The sequence below is a fragment of the Eubalaena glacialis genome, chromosome X (assembly GCF_028564815.1).
Source record: "Eubalaena glacialis isolate mEubGla1 chromosome X, mEubGla1.1.hap2.+ XY, whole genome shotgun sequence".
NCBI lineage: Eukaryota > Metazoa > Chordata > Mammalia > Artiodactyla > Balaenidae > Eubalaena > Eubalaena glacialis.
Window position 1 is genome coordinate 127,013,306 of NC_083736.1, and position 19,248 is coordinate 127,032,553.

At 45.5% G+C, this 19,248-nt stretch overlaps 1 protein-coding gene across 1 annotated transcript; it reads left to right on the forward strand.

Moving 5' to 3' along the window:
• Nucleotides 1–11,751: 11,751 nt before the first annotated feature.
• On the forward strand, nucleotides 11,752–18,786 carry LOC133081919 (melanoma-associated antigen 8-like). Its single transcript, XM_061178230.1, has 7 exons — nucleotides 11,752–11,863; nucleotides 12,593–12,693; nucleotides 14,947–15,064; nucleotides 16,207–16,324; nucleotides 17,118–17,186; nucleotides 17,643–17,838; nucleotides 18,013–18,786. The coding sequence occupies exons 1-7, from the start codon at nucleotides 11,752–11,754 to the stop codon at nucleotides 18,784–18,786; spliced, it is 1,488 nt and encodes a 495-aa protein (XP_061034213.1).
• The last annotated feature ends 462 nt before the right edge of the window (nucleotides 18,787–19,248 follow it).

Sequence of the window (19,248 nt, forward strand, 5' to 3'; positions counted from 1 at the left end):
AAAATTTATGTCAAACACACTGTAAACATCACAATGCCCTCCCCCCAAAAAACCTTTAAAATTCTATTTTTTAAACCTATTCTATTGACAGTTTCTAAAGTATGGAGATTAAGTTGGTTTTTGTTCCTTTTTCCTTTGTGATTTTTCTGTTTCATAAAACAAACAAACAAACAGAAAAACTCCCAAACAGTAGGAGTTCTGTTAGCTGACTGCTGAGTGGTTTCTGGTTCCTCTATGATACATGTAATACTTGCAGCACATGTAAAGTTCATAGCTGGTAGGCATCTCCCTATGCGCCTATGTGGCCCTTTTCCTACTGGTTGAGGTGTATGCTTATCAAGAATCATTTGTATGCTCACAATCTTTTTATATGCTAATTAAGCTTGATATCGTAACTATTTAATTAAATGTCAAGAAAACCAATGAGATATAACTGTAAAAGAAAGATTTTTTTCCTGTAGGAATGCTCAGATAAAAGCCTTGGAAAGGGCTTCCCTGGTGGCACAGTGATTGAGAATCTGCCTGCCAATGCAGGGGACACGGGTTCGAGCCCTGGTCTGGGAAGATCCCACATGCCGCGGAGCAACTACGTCCGTGAGCCACAACTACTGAGCCTGCGCGTCTGGAGCCTGTGCTCCGCAACAAGAGAGGCCGCGACAGTGAGAGGCCCGCGCACCGCGATGAGGAGTGGCCCCCACTTGCCGCAACTAGAGAAAGCCCTCACACAGAGACGAAGACCCAACACAGCCAAAAAGAATAAAAATAAATAAATTAATTAATTAATTAAAAAAAAAAGCCTTGGAAAGACACAATAAAGGTGAGCCTCTAAAATAAATCTGTATTAATTAGGTATGAGCAAGAAAATTAAAAGATTTGTAAAAATATTATAAAAATTAGAAGGCCTCTCTCAGACTGTTTGGCAGGCGTTTTTTTAAGTTATTGCTCCAATTCAAACAAAATGTAACTAGAAATTATAGTGTATTCACTATGAGTATGCATTTCATAAGAAAGATGAACAGAACTCTGGATACATCTCAAGAGAAGACCTTGGCTTCACATTACAGGACTGGTTAAGGAATGGACACTTTCATGTTTTATGTTAAAAATATGGAAAACAACTAAAAAACTCTAATGAAAGAAATCAAATATTTAAGTAAATGGAGATATTCCATATGCATGGATAGGAAGAATCAATATTGTCAAGATGTCAGTTCTTTCCAACTTGTTTTATAGATTCAAAGCAGTCCCAGTTAAAATCCCAGGAAATTATTTTGTGGACATTGACTTTAGAATCAGTTTGTCAACATAGAAAACCTAGATGACCTTGGATACGACAATGATGTTTTAGATACTACACCAAAGGCATGATCCATGAAAGAAATAATTGATAACTTGAACTTCATTAAAATTATAAACTTCTGCCCTGCAAAAGATGCTGTCAAGAGAATAAGACAAACCACAGACTGGCAGAAAATACTGCAAAAGACATATCTGATAAAGGACTGTAACCCAATATATAACTCAAAATATACAAAGAACTCTTAAAACGCAACAGAAAGAAAACAACACCCCAATTAAAAAATGGGCGAGAGACCTGAAGAGACACCTCATGAAAGAAGATATATAGATGGTGAATAAGCATATGAAAAGAAGCTCAACAACATATATCATTAGGGAATCGCAAATTAAAACCACAATGAGATACCACTACACAAGTATTAGAATAGCCAAAATCCAGAACACTGACAATGCCAAATGCTGATGAGGATGTGGAGTAATAGGAACTCTCATTCACTGCCGGTGGGAAAGCAACATAGTACGGCTACTTTGGAAGATTGTTTGGCAGTTTCTTACCAAACTAAACATACGATCCAGGAATCATACTCCTTAGTATTTTCCAAAAAAGTTGAAAACTGATGTCCATGCAAAAACCTGCACATGGATGTTTATAGCAGCTCTATTCATAATTGCCAAAACCTGCAATCAACCAAGATGTCCTTCAGTAAGTGAATGGATAAGTAAACGGTGGTACTTCCAGACAGTGGAATATTATTCAGAACTGAAAAGGACTGACCTATCAAGCCATGAAAAGAGATGGTGGAATCTTACTGGAAGTGCACATTACTAAGTGAGAGAAGCCAATCTGAAAAGACTACATACTGTATGCTCTAAAAAATAAAGTCTATTAAAAATATTTGGAATAATTTTTGATTCCTGTTTTAACTGACTTTTTAGACTGCTTACAATAAATAAGAGGTCTTCTGTATTTGCATTAAAAAAAGACTGAGAAGAAGTACAGTTGACTCTTGAATAACATGGGAGTTAAAGGGACTGACCCCCCACTCAGTTGAAAATCTGCTTATAACGTTATAGTCCACCTCTGTATCTACATGTCCACATCTGCAGATTCAACCAACTGTGGATGGTTAGTACTATACATATTTAATGAAAAAAATCCACATATAAGTGACCCATGCAGTTCAACCCATTTCGAGGTGCAGCTGTATATCAGTATTTTCAAGTCCCTTATCCCTGGGTGGTATATTACAGGTGAATTTATTTTCTTTACATGTTTTTTTCATTTTTCATATTTTCTATAATAAACATTTACAATTTAAAGGGTTATCTTTAAAATAGTGAAAATAATGTGGAAGAGTAAAAGTAGCCTAGACTACAGGGTAATTCTTTAGTATTTACTTCAAGAATCCTTCTATTATTTTGACAATTGTAACATTTAAACTATATTTGAAATTAATATGCTATCCTGGTGTAACTACTTTGATATCCCAGCAGGTTTTTTGTTTCTTGTTTTGTCCTTTTGCCTTGAGGAAATAACTGCCTGAAGTTCCTGTCTGTTGTCCATATGATGTGTTATGGATTCCAGAAAATTTTATGTCTTCTTGTAAGTATGGCAAAAATTGCCTGCTTGTTGTAAATATCAGTTTGCTGGGAGATATTCATAATGTTGGGTTTATGCACTGTCTGTAAATCCATTCCTTCCTCTTTTGCCTGAAGATATACTTGGAAATAGAGCGTTTTATCAGTTAAGTAATTTTCCACAAAATATCAGAAATAAATAAGAGAGAAGTACACTCAAGTGAAATGTATTGAGTATAATTATGTAAGTATACTACAGAAAGTGAACTTGAGAGAGAAAAGAGCATATTTTTCCACAAGATGTTCCAAGTGGAAAAGACGATGCCACATTTTAGTATAGAGAGAAATTTAGGAATGAAGTGTTCAAAAGCTGGAACAACCAATGGACGCAACTTTTAAGAATTACTTGTTTCTAATAAAATACCAGTCAGTGACAGAAGCCAGGATATGGTCATCCTCAAGTCATCTTGTCCTCAGTTGGCCTGCAGTAGTCAGTCACCTTTGGCTACCATTGTGCCATCCAGACTTCTAGCATTATGATTCCTATGGTGAAGAGGGGCATGGATATTCTGATGCTGAAGGCAATCTTTGGTGCCCCCATCTCAGTTTATTTCTACTCTTGAGTACCTTTCATGTGTCAGTATGTGCACTTAATTCTGGAATGTACAGTCTAGAAGGGAAGACTCACATATACTTAAATCATGCCAATACTGGGCAAATTGTAGTTGGCAATAGAAGGGCAAAGTACTGCCAGTACATGTGGGTAAAGAGGGAATATGGTTTGGAGAATGGAGAGGGAGGTAGTGGCATCTGAGCTGATCCTTGAAGGACAATGTGCACTCAGGGTCTGGTGAGAAGCTCATTTTGTTTGGCATTATGGCCTGAGGCTTATCTCACCAGACTAAGAAGGTTGATTTTTGAGTCAAGGTTAGAGCTGGTAAGAGCTGCCTTTTAGAAAGAATCCTCTGCCCTTAAGAGTGGAGTGCACTGGGGAAAAGGCAAGACTGGAGAAATCACCTTTTTCTGTTAACCCTCCAAACCTATCACACCCTGCACCCTAATATGCCTCCATTTGGCTTACTCTCCAAATGAGTAGAAAAATTATAGCACTTAATTCTGTTCTATCTAGCATCCGATCTTTGATAAGATGCTCACATTAGGACATTCTTCAGATTCTCACTTACCTGGATCATCCTGTGGGTCCAAGAGGAAAAATAAAATTATGTCATCTTAAAAAAAACACGTCAGGAAGATCAAAGTTTCTTGTTCCAGCCTTCACCTTCCTTATGTATAAATATATTAAAGAAGTATAAAGAATTATTGATAGTACGGACATGTTGGTTTTCTGAGTGTGGAGTTTCTACCGTTTTTTGTTTGTATTTGGATAATTTTTTGGCATCTGTAATCAGCTCTTTATTATTAGAGTTAATGGAGGTGAACAAAGGTTGGATAACCCAAAGAGACAGATAATTACAAACCTCTGTTATTCTGACTTCGGGAATCATTCTTGACATATTGCTTCCTCATCTCAGAAGAATGACCTGAGGACAGGAAAAGCCAAGATATAAATTTACCTTCTTCCACTTAGGAGGAATAAGGTACTGCCCTCTGTAGCCTCCATCTATACTTATAAAATGTTAGGAAAAGCCTGACACTTGTTTAGAGACTAGGCTTCTGAAGTTTACATTGTCTGGTTTATTGTCTTAGTGTCGCTTTCCCTCTAAGGAACATCTCTATGTTCTTGGAAGGAAATTTCTTCTTCCTCTCAGTCAAACCAAGTTGTTCTAGTAGAGCATCCAACTGTCCTTGGTTACAAGGGTAGGCACATGAGAGAGAATGGAAACAGCAGAGCGGGCAGCCAGGTGGTATTTGAGGTCTCAGTTCCAACTGTTCTGAGAACAGACACACCCTTTGGTTTGGTTATGTGAACCATTAACGTTCCTTTTTTGCATAAGGTTAGAGTTGAGTTTCTGTTGCTTATGAGAAGAGTCTCAAAGAAAACGCTCTTAATCTGTTCACTCTTTTCCATTCTTACCACAAGTGCCCTAGTTAATATTCTTATGACCTCTTACATCTACTGTTAAAATAGTTTCCTGACAAGCCTCCCCATGTTCATGGAGGAAGTGAATATTTAATTGTATTTCATTTTATTGCAAGTGCTGGGTGCCACAGGTCCCTAACAGGAAGGCGGGGCTGGAATCTTGGCCCAGATTGGGGGCAGTGATGGTGGCAGCAAAAGCAGTAATAGTGATGGCATCAGCTGTTGGTCATGGGGAGTGATAGTACTGCACATGGGGGTAAGTGCTGGGACCCAAAGTCGGAGGTTGTCTTTCCCATCTGTCCCCAGAGCCTGTCCCTGTAGTGTATGTACAAACATCAACTCTGGCCTGAATACCAGGACAAGAGCTGTCTGTGCTCAAGCAGTAAATTTGTTAGTAAATTATTATAAAAATAAAAGCATGTACATGGACATTGTACTAACCATTTCAGGGAGTTATTAGAATTCTTCAAGAAGTTTAGAATTTCTGGTTTTGAAACCTGCTAAAACATTGCAAAGCAAATATCCACAGGCTTAGAAATAAAAGTCAAATTTATAGATCATTACATTTCACAGAAAAAAACACTATTTTCATATGAAGACTTGGATCTTAGTGTTTCTGCTTCTCTGGTTGAACGTGAGTAATACAGTGTTCTATGGGGAAAGTCCCAAAAGTGTAGTACTTCTGGAAGGAAGATACCAGATAATAAAAGGTACAAAAAAAAGCAAAATCAGAAAAACAAAAACAACCCAGCCTAACTTATAATTCACCAATTATAAATCTTTTTTAATAAAAAAAAATGAAAGGTCTAGACCAGCACTGAACAATAATAGTACTTTTGCGATGACGATGATGGAAATGTTCTCTATCAGTGCTTCCCAGTTCAGTAGCTACTAGCCACATGTGGCTATTGAATATTTGAAGTGTGGCTAGTATGACTGACTATGTGAATATTTAACTTTAATTAATTTAACTTTAAATAACTACAAGTGTCTAGTGGCTAATGTAGTAGACAGCAAAGGTCTAGACACTCTGATATATGGGAATCTCCTGAAAGAAACTAATATGTTACTTTGGACAAGTAAGACTTGAGCAGAACATGTTGGCTATTTTCAAATATCTGAAGGATTGTCATGTGATTGTTTAGAAACACTCACTGTGATTACAAAAAGCAGAACCAGAGCTACTGAATAAATGGTTACACAGGGACCAGTTATGGACTTTATATAAAGAACTTTCTAGGGGGCTTCCCTGGTGGCGCAGTGGTTAAGAATCCACCTGCCAATGCAGGGGACACGGGTTCGAGCCCTGGTCCGGGAAGATCCCACATGCCGCGGAGCAACTAAGCCCCTGTGCCACAACTACTGAGCCTGCGCTCTGGAGCCCACGAGCCACAACTACTGAAGCCGGTATGCCTAGAGCCCGTGCTGCACAACAAGAGAAGCCACCGCAATGAGAAGCCCGCGCACTACAACAAAGAGCAGCCCCCGCTCACTGCAACTAGAGAAAGCCCGCGCGCAGCAACAAAGACCCAACACAGCCAAAAATAAATAAATAAATAAATATTAAAAAAAAAAAGAACTTTCTAACAACTAGTGCGTCTAAAACTGCAATGGGTGACTAGACTAAATGTCCTTCAAGGTCCCTTTCCTGTGCTGTGAATCTATGATTTTATGATCTAAATGTTGGTAATGGTGTACTATAGAGGGAATTTCTTTCCAGCTAGATAGCCATGTAATACAAAGGTCATTTAGGACACCCAGGCTACGTGGCCTTGTCTATTTTTCTATTAAATCCTGAATGAAATATATTCTGTCAATATCTGAGATTAAGAGTTCTATTTTCTACCCACTGTTTTTGAGAAAATTCCATTACTAAAGTAATTTTCGGGAAAAAAGAAAACCAACTTTTCAAGACCTTTTTCTTGAGGCTATCAACATATAAATTCCATGATTCCTTCATTTCCCAGCTTTCATAGGTTTCTAAGTTTATGTCTCTAAAACATTGACAGGTAAACATTGAGATTGATGCAATTCCTAGGTTAGATAATGGTTGATGCTAATTACTTCAAGCAAGAGTGTAATCTGACTAGATGGAAGCAGTTACCATAATCAATTTCCGTGTTTACATTCATGCAATCATGTCTTTTGTGTGATACTCAACTTAGGAAAGATTATAAAGTTAAAATAATTATGTATTTTATTTAACAATTCAAATGCAATGGCAAATCAAATGATTCAACAACAAATATTTACAGTGCACACTCTGATCCAAGCAATGTACAGACACTATGGATACAGTGGGAGACATGGCATGGCCTATAGAGATAGACAAGTAAACTGTCAATCACATCTTGAAAATTAATTTGATGATGAGAGGAGGAGCATAGAAGGGGTATGGGAGTACAGAGAAGAACACCTAACCTAGCCTGGACTTGGGCAGGTGTGGGATGAGGACAAGATACATTATTGAACACTGTTCTATATCAATTTAGATATGATTTTTCTCATTTAATCTGTCAACATGGTATGCTTGTCCTGGGTTTAACTGCCCTCAGATTCACCCCTCACCTGTCCTCTGCTCTGCCCTATAATATACACAGGCTGAATCCTACAGTCTGCAATTCTTAGGCTGGCCAACATTTTGCTGCCATCTGGGTTCTGCCAACAGGCAGACTAACAGGATATTAAACCCAGGAGGATGGAACAGCCAGTTTTTCTCCTTCTTCCTCTGCATCAGGTAGTTTCCCCTTCAATGGCTACATATTTTCCATGGTTCCAGCCCCATCAGATTGATCCACCATGGCTCCAGATCCTATTGAACCCAACACGTAGGCTCCAGTAACACTATCTTCTCTCTTTGTCCTTCCAGCCTAGAGGTGGGAACGACTTCTTTATGTTGCCAATTATAGGGTTCCCCAACTGTCCCCTGTTTAGCTTCTCCATCATTTTCGTAACCAATTCTCTGCTTTAAGTATTTATCATGGTTTCTATTTTCCTGGACAATCCCTGACTGTTACATGTGTGGCCAATTATAGTGACAGATTTTCTAGTATTAAACTTCATCACATTCCTGGGATAAACCCAATTCTGTCACCAACAGTTAAATATGTTCAAGTTTCTTCTATAATTAATTTAAAAAAAACCCCAAACCCCCCAAATACCTCTGGATCCTGAAACCTCCAAATAACACTATATATCTCTCATATTCTTCATATCCTAATCAAAAATATTTTTTACACTCCTAGCTTTTGTATGTATTTTGAAAAAATTCTAATAATGTAAGTAATCAGATGATATATTTATCTTTACCTATGTGATGCAGCCCAAGCGCTACTCAGAGGGAAATATATAGCCTTAAATAGATGTATTAGAAAGTAAGAAATGTTTAAAACATCCAAGCCATTCAAGAAGCTAGGGAATAAATACCATGTTAAACCTAAAGAAGTAGAAGGTAGGAAATAAGGAAGGTAAATGCAGAAATAATGAAATGGAAAACAGTAGAGCCAAATAACAAAAGCCAGTTCTTTGAAAATCTTATAAAATAGACAAATTTTAAAAATATGATTACTGAAGATAAAAGCAGAAATAAACAATATAACTTAAATCAAATTGTACAAAATATAGATGCAGAAGAGGTTTAAATATTATAAGAGAGCACAGCAAATACATTACACCTTTCCCTCAGGATAACCAAATGATGTACCAAGAACAATTTCCACATATTATAGGGGTATTTCAGCTCTAATAAACTAAGAAGGAATGAGAGAATAAGAAATGATCATTCTTCAAGCCCTAAGGGATTAATGGCTAATGGTCATCAATGACTGCCAGCATCAGCACAAAGAGAGATAACCAGACATTATGTACCCTCCTATTGGAAGTACACAGCATCACCTATGGAGTAGTCTTGCAAAACATAAAAAAAAATACAAAAAAAAATCTGATCAAGTTTCTACCTCTAACTAGCAATGTAAAGAAGTACAGCGGGCTGAAGAACATGTTAAAGGACACCAAAGTGTTGCAATCTGCAAAATCCAGACTATGGGAAACAATATAGAACACAAGACCTGTGTATGTGTTTTTTAAACAATAAAAATCAATTTCAAAGAAAAAAGGTGATGGGGGGGGAACTGTAGATTAAAAATAACTTAGGGGACATAATAAAAAATCCCAATGTATAGATCATAATTGGGCACCAATTGAAGGAAACCAATTAAAAAAATATATATATATATGGCCATTAGGTAATTGTGAAATATAACTGGATATTTGATATTAATGACATTTAAATTTTTAGGGTTGATAATTGCATTGAGTTTATAGTTTATAAAAGAGTCCTTATCTTCTAAAATGCATACTGAAATATTTAGAGGAGAAATGGTGCAACGTCTTGGATTTGTTGCATTATTCAAGCAGCAAAGATTGGTGGGGATGGTGGTGGATGGAGGTATAATTAGAACCATGTTGGCCATGCATTGATGATTGTTGATGCTGAGTATCAGGTATACTGGGTTCATTACACTATTCTCTCTACTGTTGTGTATGTTTTAGAATTTCTATAATGAAAAGTTTTTATTATAAATATCATGTCATTAAATACGAAATCCTAAGTGAAATAGACCACTTTTTAGAAAAAAAAGATCAAATTGGTTCATAAAGAAATAGAGAATTCCAACTGAACCATACAAACTGAAACTGTTTTCAAAGCTTAAGCCATCCTTAAATGCTCCAGGACAAGCAGTTTGAAGGCCAGTTCTATCAAATGGTCAGGGAGAACCAAATCACCATGTCATGTAATCTCTTCTAAACCATATAAAATGATGGGCAGTTATTCCTTAATTCAAAAACCAGATGAGGACTCCCCATGAAAATAACACGTGAGCCAAGCTCACTCACATGGCAGTAAATATCTTAAATAGATTAATAGCATATTCAACACAGCAGTGAATTAAATGAACAAAGAGACTGTGTCTGAGGAATGAAAACACGATTTAACATTAGGAAATACTTTCAATTGTAATTCCCTATATTAACAAATTAAAAGAGTGTGTTAGCTTAGGACTTCAACATATGAATTTTGGGGTACACAATTCAGCTCACATCAAGAGAAAACCATTCAATTGCATCAATGGGTACCGAAAAAAAAATCTTAAAAAATTCATTACAAGTTTATAGGAATTCTTTTAGCAAACTAAGATTACAAGGGAACTTCCATTCCCCCAAATCTATAGCAAACATACTTTAATGTGAAATACTAGAAGCATTTCCATTAAAGTCAGGGAAAAGATATAGATACATGCTATCATCTTTACCATTCAAAAAAGATACTGGAACACAAAGTCAGAGCTGTGGATATCAAAATAAATAAGAGGTATGAATACTGAAAAAACAGATATACTATTTGGTGATAATATCACCTGTGTAGAAAATTCTAAGGAATAAGCGTGTGGAATATTCAAATGAATAAGAAACCTCAGAAAGACAGTATAAATTCACTATAGCAAAAGCCAGAGCCTTGTCACATAAAAGCAATAACTAATTAGAACATGTAATAGAAAATATCCCATTCACGACAGCAATAAAATCCAAAAATTACCTTAAAAGAATCATCACAAAAATGTATGAGATCTTTATAGAGGCAACTATAAAAGTTTACTGATAGATCCAGGTAAAATAAGTCCCAGATAAACAGGGCAGTATATCATACTTATTGATGGGATACACATCATTGTAAAGATGTCAATTCTCATTTACAGATTTAGTGCCTTACCTGTAGCTGCTAAGGTGACAATCAAACTTGGGCAGCTGTCTTCTCCCAAAATCAAGCCTGGAAAACCACAGAAGGTAGAATAAAAAAAACCCCTCATAAATATACATAATAAAATCTAAGTGACAAAACATGAGAAACCCCTGGGGAAGACTGAGGACTGTGTTGAACTTGTGTTTGGGGTGAGGGAGTTCTGGGGCTAAGACAGATTTGGGAGAGTTTGTAGACTGTAACAGAAGGAAGATGACAAGATAGGGAGGAACAAAGTTTAAAAACTTCTGCTCCTGCTTCATTGTAGTAATCTGAGGCTGCACCTAAGACCCCAGATGCCAGTATCCCTGGAGTAATGTCAGGAGAGCAGGAAAGATGGGTTGATTTAGCCAGTATGACTCGAGTCTGCTAATAATCACTTGAAACCACTCTAGTGGGTAAAGGGCTGGTCTTTTTAAAAAATATATTATTTTAGCAGAATAAAAAAAGTGGACTAAAAATGGGATAGTGAGTATCACAATGAATCACCCACAGTAAGGTAGGTATTCATGAAATACAAACACACACAAACACACACATTCTACATATATACCTGGCAGAGATACACAATGTACAATATATTTCTTACTATGAATGAGGGTTATAAAAACGAAAATCACCTCACTGGACAACGCAATGTGAGATAAGCTCAAAAGAGGCAGGACATCCCATAATCGCAACTCTTCAGCCTCTTCCATGTAGAAAATAATTTGTTTTAGAACAAAATTCTAAAATTCTTAGTTCTTAGATTTTTTTCTAAAATCTAAGTCTGGCTGGTGAAGAGACCCATTGGGAAGTTGGGCTTCTTCTCTGTCATGGGTGCTGCTACTCTTCCACACAGGAACTAGCCTGGAACCTGAAACCATTCTTTGTAGGAGTTGCACTTGAGCAAATGGTCAGAGATGGCAGAGAGGGGTAATTTCCCACATTGTATTTAATTGACAACCCAGGATACAAGATGAGGACTCTCAAAGAGGATTGAAGGGTCCACCATTCCGGAACAGAGGGTACCCCACAGAACCCTGCTTTACTGCTGATGTCAGTCCTGGGAGACTCCAGGCAGGGGTCTCAGGCTGAGCAGCCCTGTTCATTTCCAGCTTGGGGGTCTCAGGAAGGTGGAGGCCTTGGTCTGAAGGTGGCAGGCATAGGTCAGTAGAGGGAGGAGTCCAGATCTTGCCAGTTGTCAAGGTGAGGACTTGAAGGAGGATTTGATGGCCTGAAGCAATTGGCCCCAGCCCTGCCCTCTTTCCGTGGTTAGCCCTGGGAAGCCCCAGGGCATGGTCACTGGATGTGGTCAGAAGGGAGGGACAGGTAGACACTGTCATCATCAGATCACCACCAGACATCAAGGTGAGGACCCTGAGGGAGGACCACATAGAAGCCTGCCGCATGGGGCTTCCCTGGTGGCCCAGTGGTTACGAATCCGCCTGCCAATGCAGGGGACACGGGTTCAAGCCCTGGTCCGGGAAGATCCCACATGCCACGGAGCAACTAAGCCCGAGCACCACAACTACTGAGCCTGCGCTCTAGAGCCCGTGAGCCACAACTGCTGAGCCCGAGTGCCACAACTACCGAAGCCCACGCGCCTAGAGCCCATGCTCCGCAACAAGAGAAGCCACCACAAGGAGAAGCCCGCGCACCACAATGGAGAGAAGCCCCCGCTCGCCACAACTAGAGAAAGCCCACGTACAGCAACGAAGACCTAACGCAGCCAATAAATAAATAATAAATACATTCATTAAAAAAAAAAAAAAAAAAGCCTGCCGCAGACAGAGGAGGTACCACAGAATACAGCCCTTTACTTGCTTTCAGCCCTGGGAGGCCCTAAAGCATGGTGGCCAGATGTGGGGTCTGCTGACTTCCCATTCGGGCATCAGAGAGAGGTGAGGACCTTGCTCTGAGGGGCCCTGTTTCATGTGAGGAGAGGGGAGGGGGCCCAGGCCCTGCCAGGCATCCAGAGGAGGATCTTGAGGCAAGACTGTGGCGACCCCCTTCCCAGACAGTGGGGGACCCACACGAAGCCGCCCACGAAACCAGCACGGGACACCCGGGGCCGCCCAGTCGGGCAGAGCACCCCTCCCCCACGTCCTCTTTGGAGGGGGCGGTCTCAGGGGAATGGGGACCTTGGACCGAGGGACGCATCATCAGGTCAGCAAGAGGGAGGGCCCGTACAAGCCCTGTCGGGAGTAAATATAAATACTACCTCGGACAAGTCTGCGGGTATGCCTACAATCTCAGAGCGGGAGGGTAGCTTGCCTGCCTCTGCTGTCAACCCTCCGCAGCCGTGGCACGTCGTAGCCGACATAACGTTCGATCACTTCTGCCTTGATGTTCTCGGGGAGCAGCGGCTTGTTCTGGAGCCCACGAGGGAAGCAGCCCAGGCAGTGCCGGAGCCAAGGTGAGGACTCTGAGCCAGGACTGAGTGGCTTTTCCACCCCGGCGCAGGGATCCTGTCAGCGCCCTGAAGAAAGAGTGAGAATCCCGTCAGCGCCCCGCCGAAAGAGCAGGAAGCCCGCCCCCGCCCTGCCCCTGCTCTCATCCCTGGGAGACCCCAGGCAGCGTCCCTGGACGTGGCGTGTCGGGATTAGCACCTCAGGAGTCTGCAGGACAGGGGGCTGTCTCTGAGGCGTGCAGACTTACACCAGAAGAGAGAGGATTCCTAGGCTCTGCCAAGCTTCCGGGTGAGGCCCCTGAGGAAGGAGGGAGAGGCCTCCACTGCAGAGGCTTCGCCCCGCCTGTGCCGGCGGTCCTGGAAAGCCGCCGGCACAGGCCGTCAGCTGTGGCGCTTCAGGCGCTGTCGGGAGTCTGAGGGACGCGGGGCTAGTCTGAGGGCTCGCGGGCGGGAGGAGCCCCAGGCGTTGTCTGGTGTAAGGGGAGGACCCAGAGGGACGAGAGGCCCACCGCAGGGGGTTCCGCCGCACGCTTGCTGGCCGCTCTGAGAACACACAGGCAGGCTTTCTGGGCATGTGGTGAGGCTCGTTAGTGGGGACTGGACTGGGCAGCAGAGGAACGAGCCCAGGCCCCGTCGGGCGGCAAGGCGAGGGTCCACAGGGAGGAGAGCGGCCCTCTCAGCTGCCCTAGACGGGCCCCTCCGGCCCGCTCTAACCCTGCCGTCCTCCTCGAGGCCCCGGGCAGGGGGCCCGGATGTGAGGTGCCTGACTTCCGGCCGGGGGCTGAGGGAACGAGGCGTCGTCGGTTGGGGCCGGTTGGGGCCGGTTGGGGCCGGTTGGGGCCGGTTGGGGCCGGTGGCGCGGACTTGGGTGGGCGGAGGCAGAGGCCCTAGCCGGCCGGCGCGGAGGTGAGGACGGGGAGGAAGGCCCGAGGGCCGCTCTCCGCATTCCCCCGCCCGCCCTGCGCGGCGCCCCGGGCAGCCCAGGCCGGGCCTCGGAGGTGTTTTCCCTGGGCCTCCGTGTCAGGAGCGTCGGGGCCCGGGGCCCTGTCCGTCGGGGCTGGACTCAGGTCAGAAAAGGCGGGGGGGTCCTGGCCCTGCCGGCTGTTAAGGGGGACCCTCGTGGAGGGCCGAGGGGGCCTCGCAGTCCGCACCGGGGGCCCGCGGGCGCCCGCCTCGCCCGGCTGGCTGTCCGCCCTGAGCCGACTCGGGCGGGGCTGTGGGCCGCGGGGCCCCTCTCCGTCTCCTGACGGCTCTGCCTGGCGCCCCGGGGCCGTGGTGGCCGTGGGCTGAGGCGGCGGCCTCGGGTCAGAAGAAGGGAGGGGGGCGGGCCCCGTGGCGACTGCGTGGGAAGCCGTGAGGATGGATGAGGGCACCTTCCGCGGACGCGGAGCCCCACGAGCCCCCCCGGGAGGGCTCAGTGATGCCCCCTCGTTCCCTCAGGACGCCGTGGGGCTGGTCTCCGGGAGAGACGCCTTTGCCTGAGGGCCGACGGCAGCACCTTGAGGGGGGACGGGAGCTCCCCCGCCACCGAAAAGATGGCGTTCAGCCCCTGCTGTCAGCCCTAGGAGGTCCTGGTAGGGGTGGCAGGGTGTGGCCTCTCGTTACTTTTATCTGGACGTTCTCAGGGGAGCGAGGCCGGAGACCTGAAGGGGCAGGGACAGCTCGGCGGAGGGAGGAGCCCCAGGCTTTCCCGGGCTCAGATTAAGGACTGAGGGCCCCCCGCACACCAGGACAGATGGGGCCCAGCAGTTCTCTGCCCTTGCTGTCGACACGGGCGAGCCAAGGATGGTTACTGTATGTGGGCCCCGGCTCACTCTTTTTCTGGGGGCTCCCCGGGCTGGGGAAGACCTTGGTCTGGTGGGCGTGCCTGAGTTCAGCAGCGGGAGGAGTACCGCATGCTGCCAGGTGTCAAGGGCCCTGAGGGAAGATTTGCTGGACCTCCCACCCTGGGAGAGGGGTCTCGCAGCAACCTGCCTTGGGAGGCCACATGGCAGGGTTGCCAAACGTGGCGTTTATTGACTTCCACTCTGGGAGTCTCAGGGAGGTGAGACTTTTTCTGAGGGCTGGACCTCAGGGTAATAGAGAGGACCGTGAGGGAGGATTGAGAGGACCTCCCTCCCAGGTAGGTTTGGCCTCTGTCTGCCCTGAAAATACCCATTTTAGAGAGAAGGGGGCCCCAACCCAGCCCTGCCCCTCTTGTCAGCCCCAGGAGACCACAGGCAAGGTTGGCCAGATGTGGCATTTCCTGACTTTTGCTGGGGGGAGGGTCTCAGAGAGGTCACAGCGTCGGACTGAGGGGTCCCAGGCTCTATCAGAAGTCAAGGAAAGGACCACTGGGAGGCTTGAAGGCCCCCTTTCCCTGAAAAGAAGGATGCCACAGAGTCTCAGCGCTGGGAGGATCAGAGTAGAGGTGAGCAGATGGGAGGAACTGTCCCTTCTGCTGCAAGCTCTGCCAGGGGTCAGGGGGATGGGGTGTCTCAGGGAGGTAAGGTCTGGGTCGGAGCAGGAAACTTCAGGTCAGCAGAGGGTAGGACAGGCCTTGCCAGGGGTACAGATGAATACCTTGAACGAGGAGAGAGTGCATTCCCCACGCTAGAACAGACCCCAGGCAGCTGTGGCTGGATTTGGTGTCTTTTTACTTTGTCTGGGGTGTCCCAGAGAGGTGAAGGCTTTGGTCTGAGCTGATGACACCAGCAAAGGGGGGAGTCCCAGAATCTGAGGAGTCAAGGTCAGCTAAAGGCCTTGAAGAGGACTAAGGTTACCCCCTAACACAGACAGAAGGGGTCTCACAGAAATTCCACCCTGTCCCCACTGTCTGCCCTGGGAGGATCCGGGCAGGAATGCCCAGATGTGGTGTACCCTCACTGCCTGCAAGGGGTGCGTGGAGGTGTCCCTGGGAGGTAAAGCCTTGGTCTGAGAAGGATGATTTCAGGTCACCAGATAAGGTGGGCCCAGGCCCTCCAGGAGTAAAGAATACATTGAGGGAAGACAGAGGGAACTCCTTATCCCAGAACAGAGGGAACCCAGCCCCTGCTGTCAGCCATGGCAGACCCCAGGCTGGGGTGGCTGGATGTGATGTCTCTTCACTTTTGCCTTAAGGGTCTCAGGGAGGTGAAGGCCTTGGTGTGAGTGAGAAGACAGGTCAGCTGAAGGAGTCACGTCAGGTCAGAAGAAAGAAGAGTCCCAAGCTCTACCAGAGTCAAAGTAAGGACCCTTGGTGAGGACCAAAGGTACTGCCAACCCCAGAGAGAAGAGACCCCCATAGAGTCTGGCTATCTCCTGTCCTCAGGCCTGGAAAGGCTCAGGCAGGGTTGGCTGTATAGGTATGCCCTCACTTTCTCCAAGGGTGAGAGAGGTGTCTCAGAAAGGTGAGCTCCAGCCAGCAGGGGGTAGCCTAGGCCCCGTCAGGAGTAAAGATGGATAACATGAGGGGGGATTGAGGATAGCCCCACTACAGGACACATGGGGACCAGCTCTTGCTCTTGGCACTGGGAGGACATAGCAGGGGTGGTAAGATGTGGTGCCTCATCTTGGTCCATGGGTTCTCAGGGAGGTGAGGTCCTCGTTCTGAGGAAGTGGCGGTCTGAGGGGAAGCCACATCAGGTCAGCAGAGGGAAGAGTCCTAGACTCTGCCAGAGTTTAAGGTAGGGACCCTGAGTGAGGCCTCAGGGCACACCCTCACCCGAGGACTGAAGGCATACCCAGCTCTGCCCTTCCCCTGTTGTCAGCTCTGGGAGGCCCTGGGCACAGTGGTCAGATATGGTGGACCCTCACTTCCCTCTTGATGGTCTCAGGGAGGTGAGGGCTTGTTCTGAAGGGGCCAGAGTCAGGACAGCAGAGGGAGGAGTCCCAGAACCTACCAGGCATCAATGTGAGGAATGAGGGTAACACTCAGCTAGGAGAGAGGGGGAACCCACAAACTTCATTCAGCTCTTTCCATTATGCCCGGGAGGCCCTGGGCAGGTGTGGTCGAAAGTGTTGCCCCTTCACTTCCTTCTCATCTGTTTAAGGAATGTGACCTCTTGCCTTAGGCTAGCAGAGGCACAGGAGGAGAGGGCACAAGCCTCGTTAGAGGAAAGGTAAGAACCTTAGCATGGAGGGGATCATCCACTCCAGAACAGCGGGGACCTCACAGAACTCGGCCCCTCCTTGCCTGTCAGGGGCTTCAGGAACCATGAGGTGAGGGCCTTGGTGTGAGGCACATGTCCTCAGGTCAGCAGAGCAGAGGAAGCCCAGACAGTACTGGGAGACAAGGTGAGGTGCACACCCTGAATGTCTGCCAAGGATCCCACAGTGCCTGAGCCACCTGCCCACAGTCAGCCCTGGAAGCCTCGGGTTGTACTGGTTGGCTGCGCCCTGAGGAGCTTTCTCACATCTTCCTACAGGTTCCTAGGGGACAAACTGTCCAGGGAGACAGGAGCTCTGTGAGGCCCTAGAGCACCCCCTAAAGAGGAGATCTGTAAGCCAGCCTTTGTCAGAGCTGCCAAGGGTGCATTTCTGTGCTGAGGCTGCTGACCGCTCCCTCTCTCCCCCAGGCCCGTGGGATCCCATCTCCCACCATCCTGCTTACACTTCTACCTGCTGCCTCCAACAAGAGTCATCATGCCTCGCTCTCCAAAGCATCTGCGCCTCACATTTGAGCCAGGCTTTCAGACCCTAAGTGACGTACAAGGCCTGCTGATAGTACAGGTTCCCACAGCTGAGGAGGAGGAGGAGGAGGAAACTGCCTCTGTTTCCTCTTGCTCTTTCACTTTCTCCTACCCCTCCACTTCCCCCCCTTCCTCTCCTCTGCTACTGGGCACCCCAGAGGAGGAGCAGGAGCAGGAGGGGGAGGAGGAGGAGGAGGGGCAGGAGGGGCAGGAGCAGGAGGAGGAGCCTGCCACTGAGACATTGGGTCCTCCCCAGAGTCCTCAGAGCTCCTTCTCCTCCATGTCATGGAGCACATCGGATAGAAGCTCCAGCATCCAAGAAGAAGAGGGCACACGCTCTCTCCAGGCCTCAGTAGACACCAGATCCTTGCTCAGAGAACTGCAGGATGAAAAGGTGGCTGATTTGTTGCATTTCATGGTCCTCAAATATCGACTGAAGGAGCCCTTCACAAAGGCAGAAATGCTAAAGGTTGTCAGCAAAAAGTACAAAAACCAATTTTCTGTGATTTTCAAGAAAGCTTCTAAGCGCCTAGAGGTGATCTCCGGCATTGATGTGAAGGAAGTGGACCCCAAAATCCACTCCTATGTCCTTGTCAACTCATTAGACCTCACCCATGGTGAGATGCTTAGTGATGACCAGAGCATGCCTAAAAATGGCCTCCTGGTAATCATCCTGGGTGTGATTTTCATAGAGGGCAACTGCGCCCCTGAGGAAAACATCTGGGATTTCTTGAATATGTTAGGCGTGTATGCTGGGAGGAAGCACTTCATTTTTGGGGAGCCCAGGAAGCTCATCACCAGAGATTGGGTGCAGGAGAATTATCTGGAGTACCGGAAGGTGCCTAATAGTGATCCTCCACGGTATGAATTCCTGTGGGGTCCAAGGGCCTATGCTGAAACCAGCAAGCTGAAAGTTCTGGAATTTTTGGCCAAGATCAAAGGAACTGACCCCATTTCCTTCTCATACTGGTATGAGGAGGCTTTAAGAGATGACGAAGAGAGTCGGGGCCACAGTTGGCCCCTTGGATAGTACTACTGCCATGTTCATTGTGCAGCATTCCTCAGCAGTTTCTGACCCAACTGAAGAATGAGTGCAAATCTTCACTCTGTGCTTGGAGAGGGCAGTCAGGGTTCTAAGTAGAGGAGGGTCGGGGTCAGGCTGGGGAGAACACACTGTGCAACAACTTTGTGTTCCTGTTCTGTATGGGTGACTTGAAAGTTTATCTTTTTTTGTTTTCCTTTTGGTATTTTTTTCAAATGCTTTTCCTTTAATAGGTTTATTAGCTTTAGAATCTGTTTATAAATGATATTGGTCACATTTATTGCTAAACATCAGATTTAAGAATAAGAGTTTTGATATTTTGCAAAACAAGTTGGGGAACCTTCCATCTTATTTTGTGATCCGGAACAAGATAACATGGCATTGGAATAGGAATTTTCTTGGAAATGTGAAAGAACTCAGCAGACAATAGAGAAAAAAATGTAAAAGCTG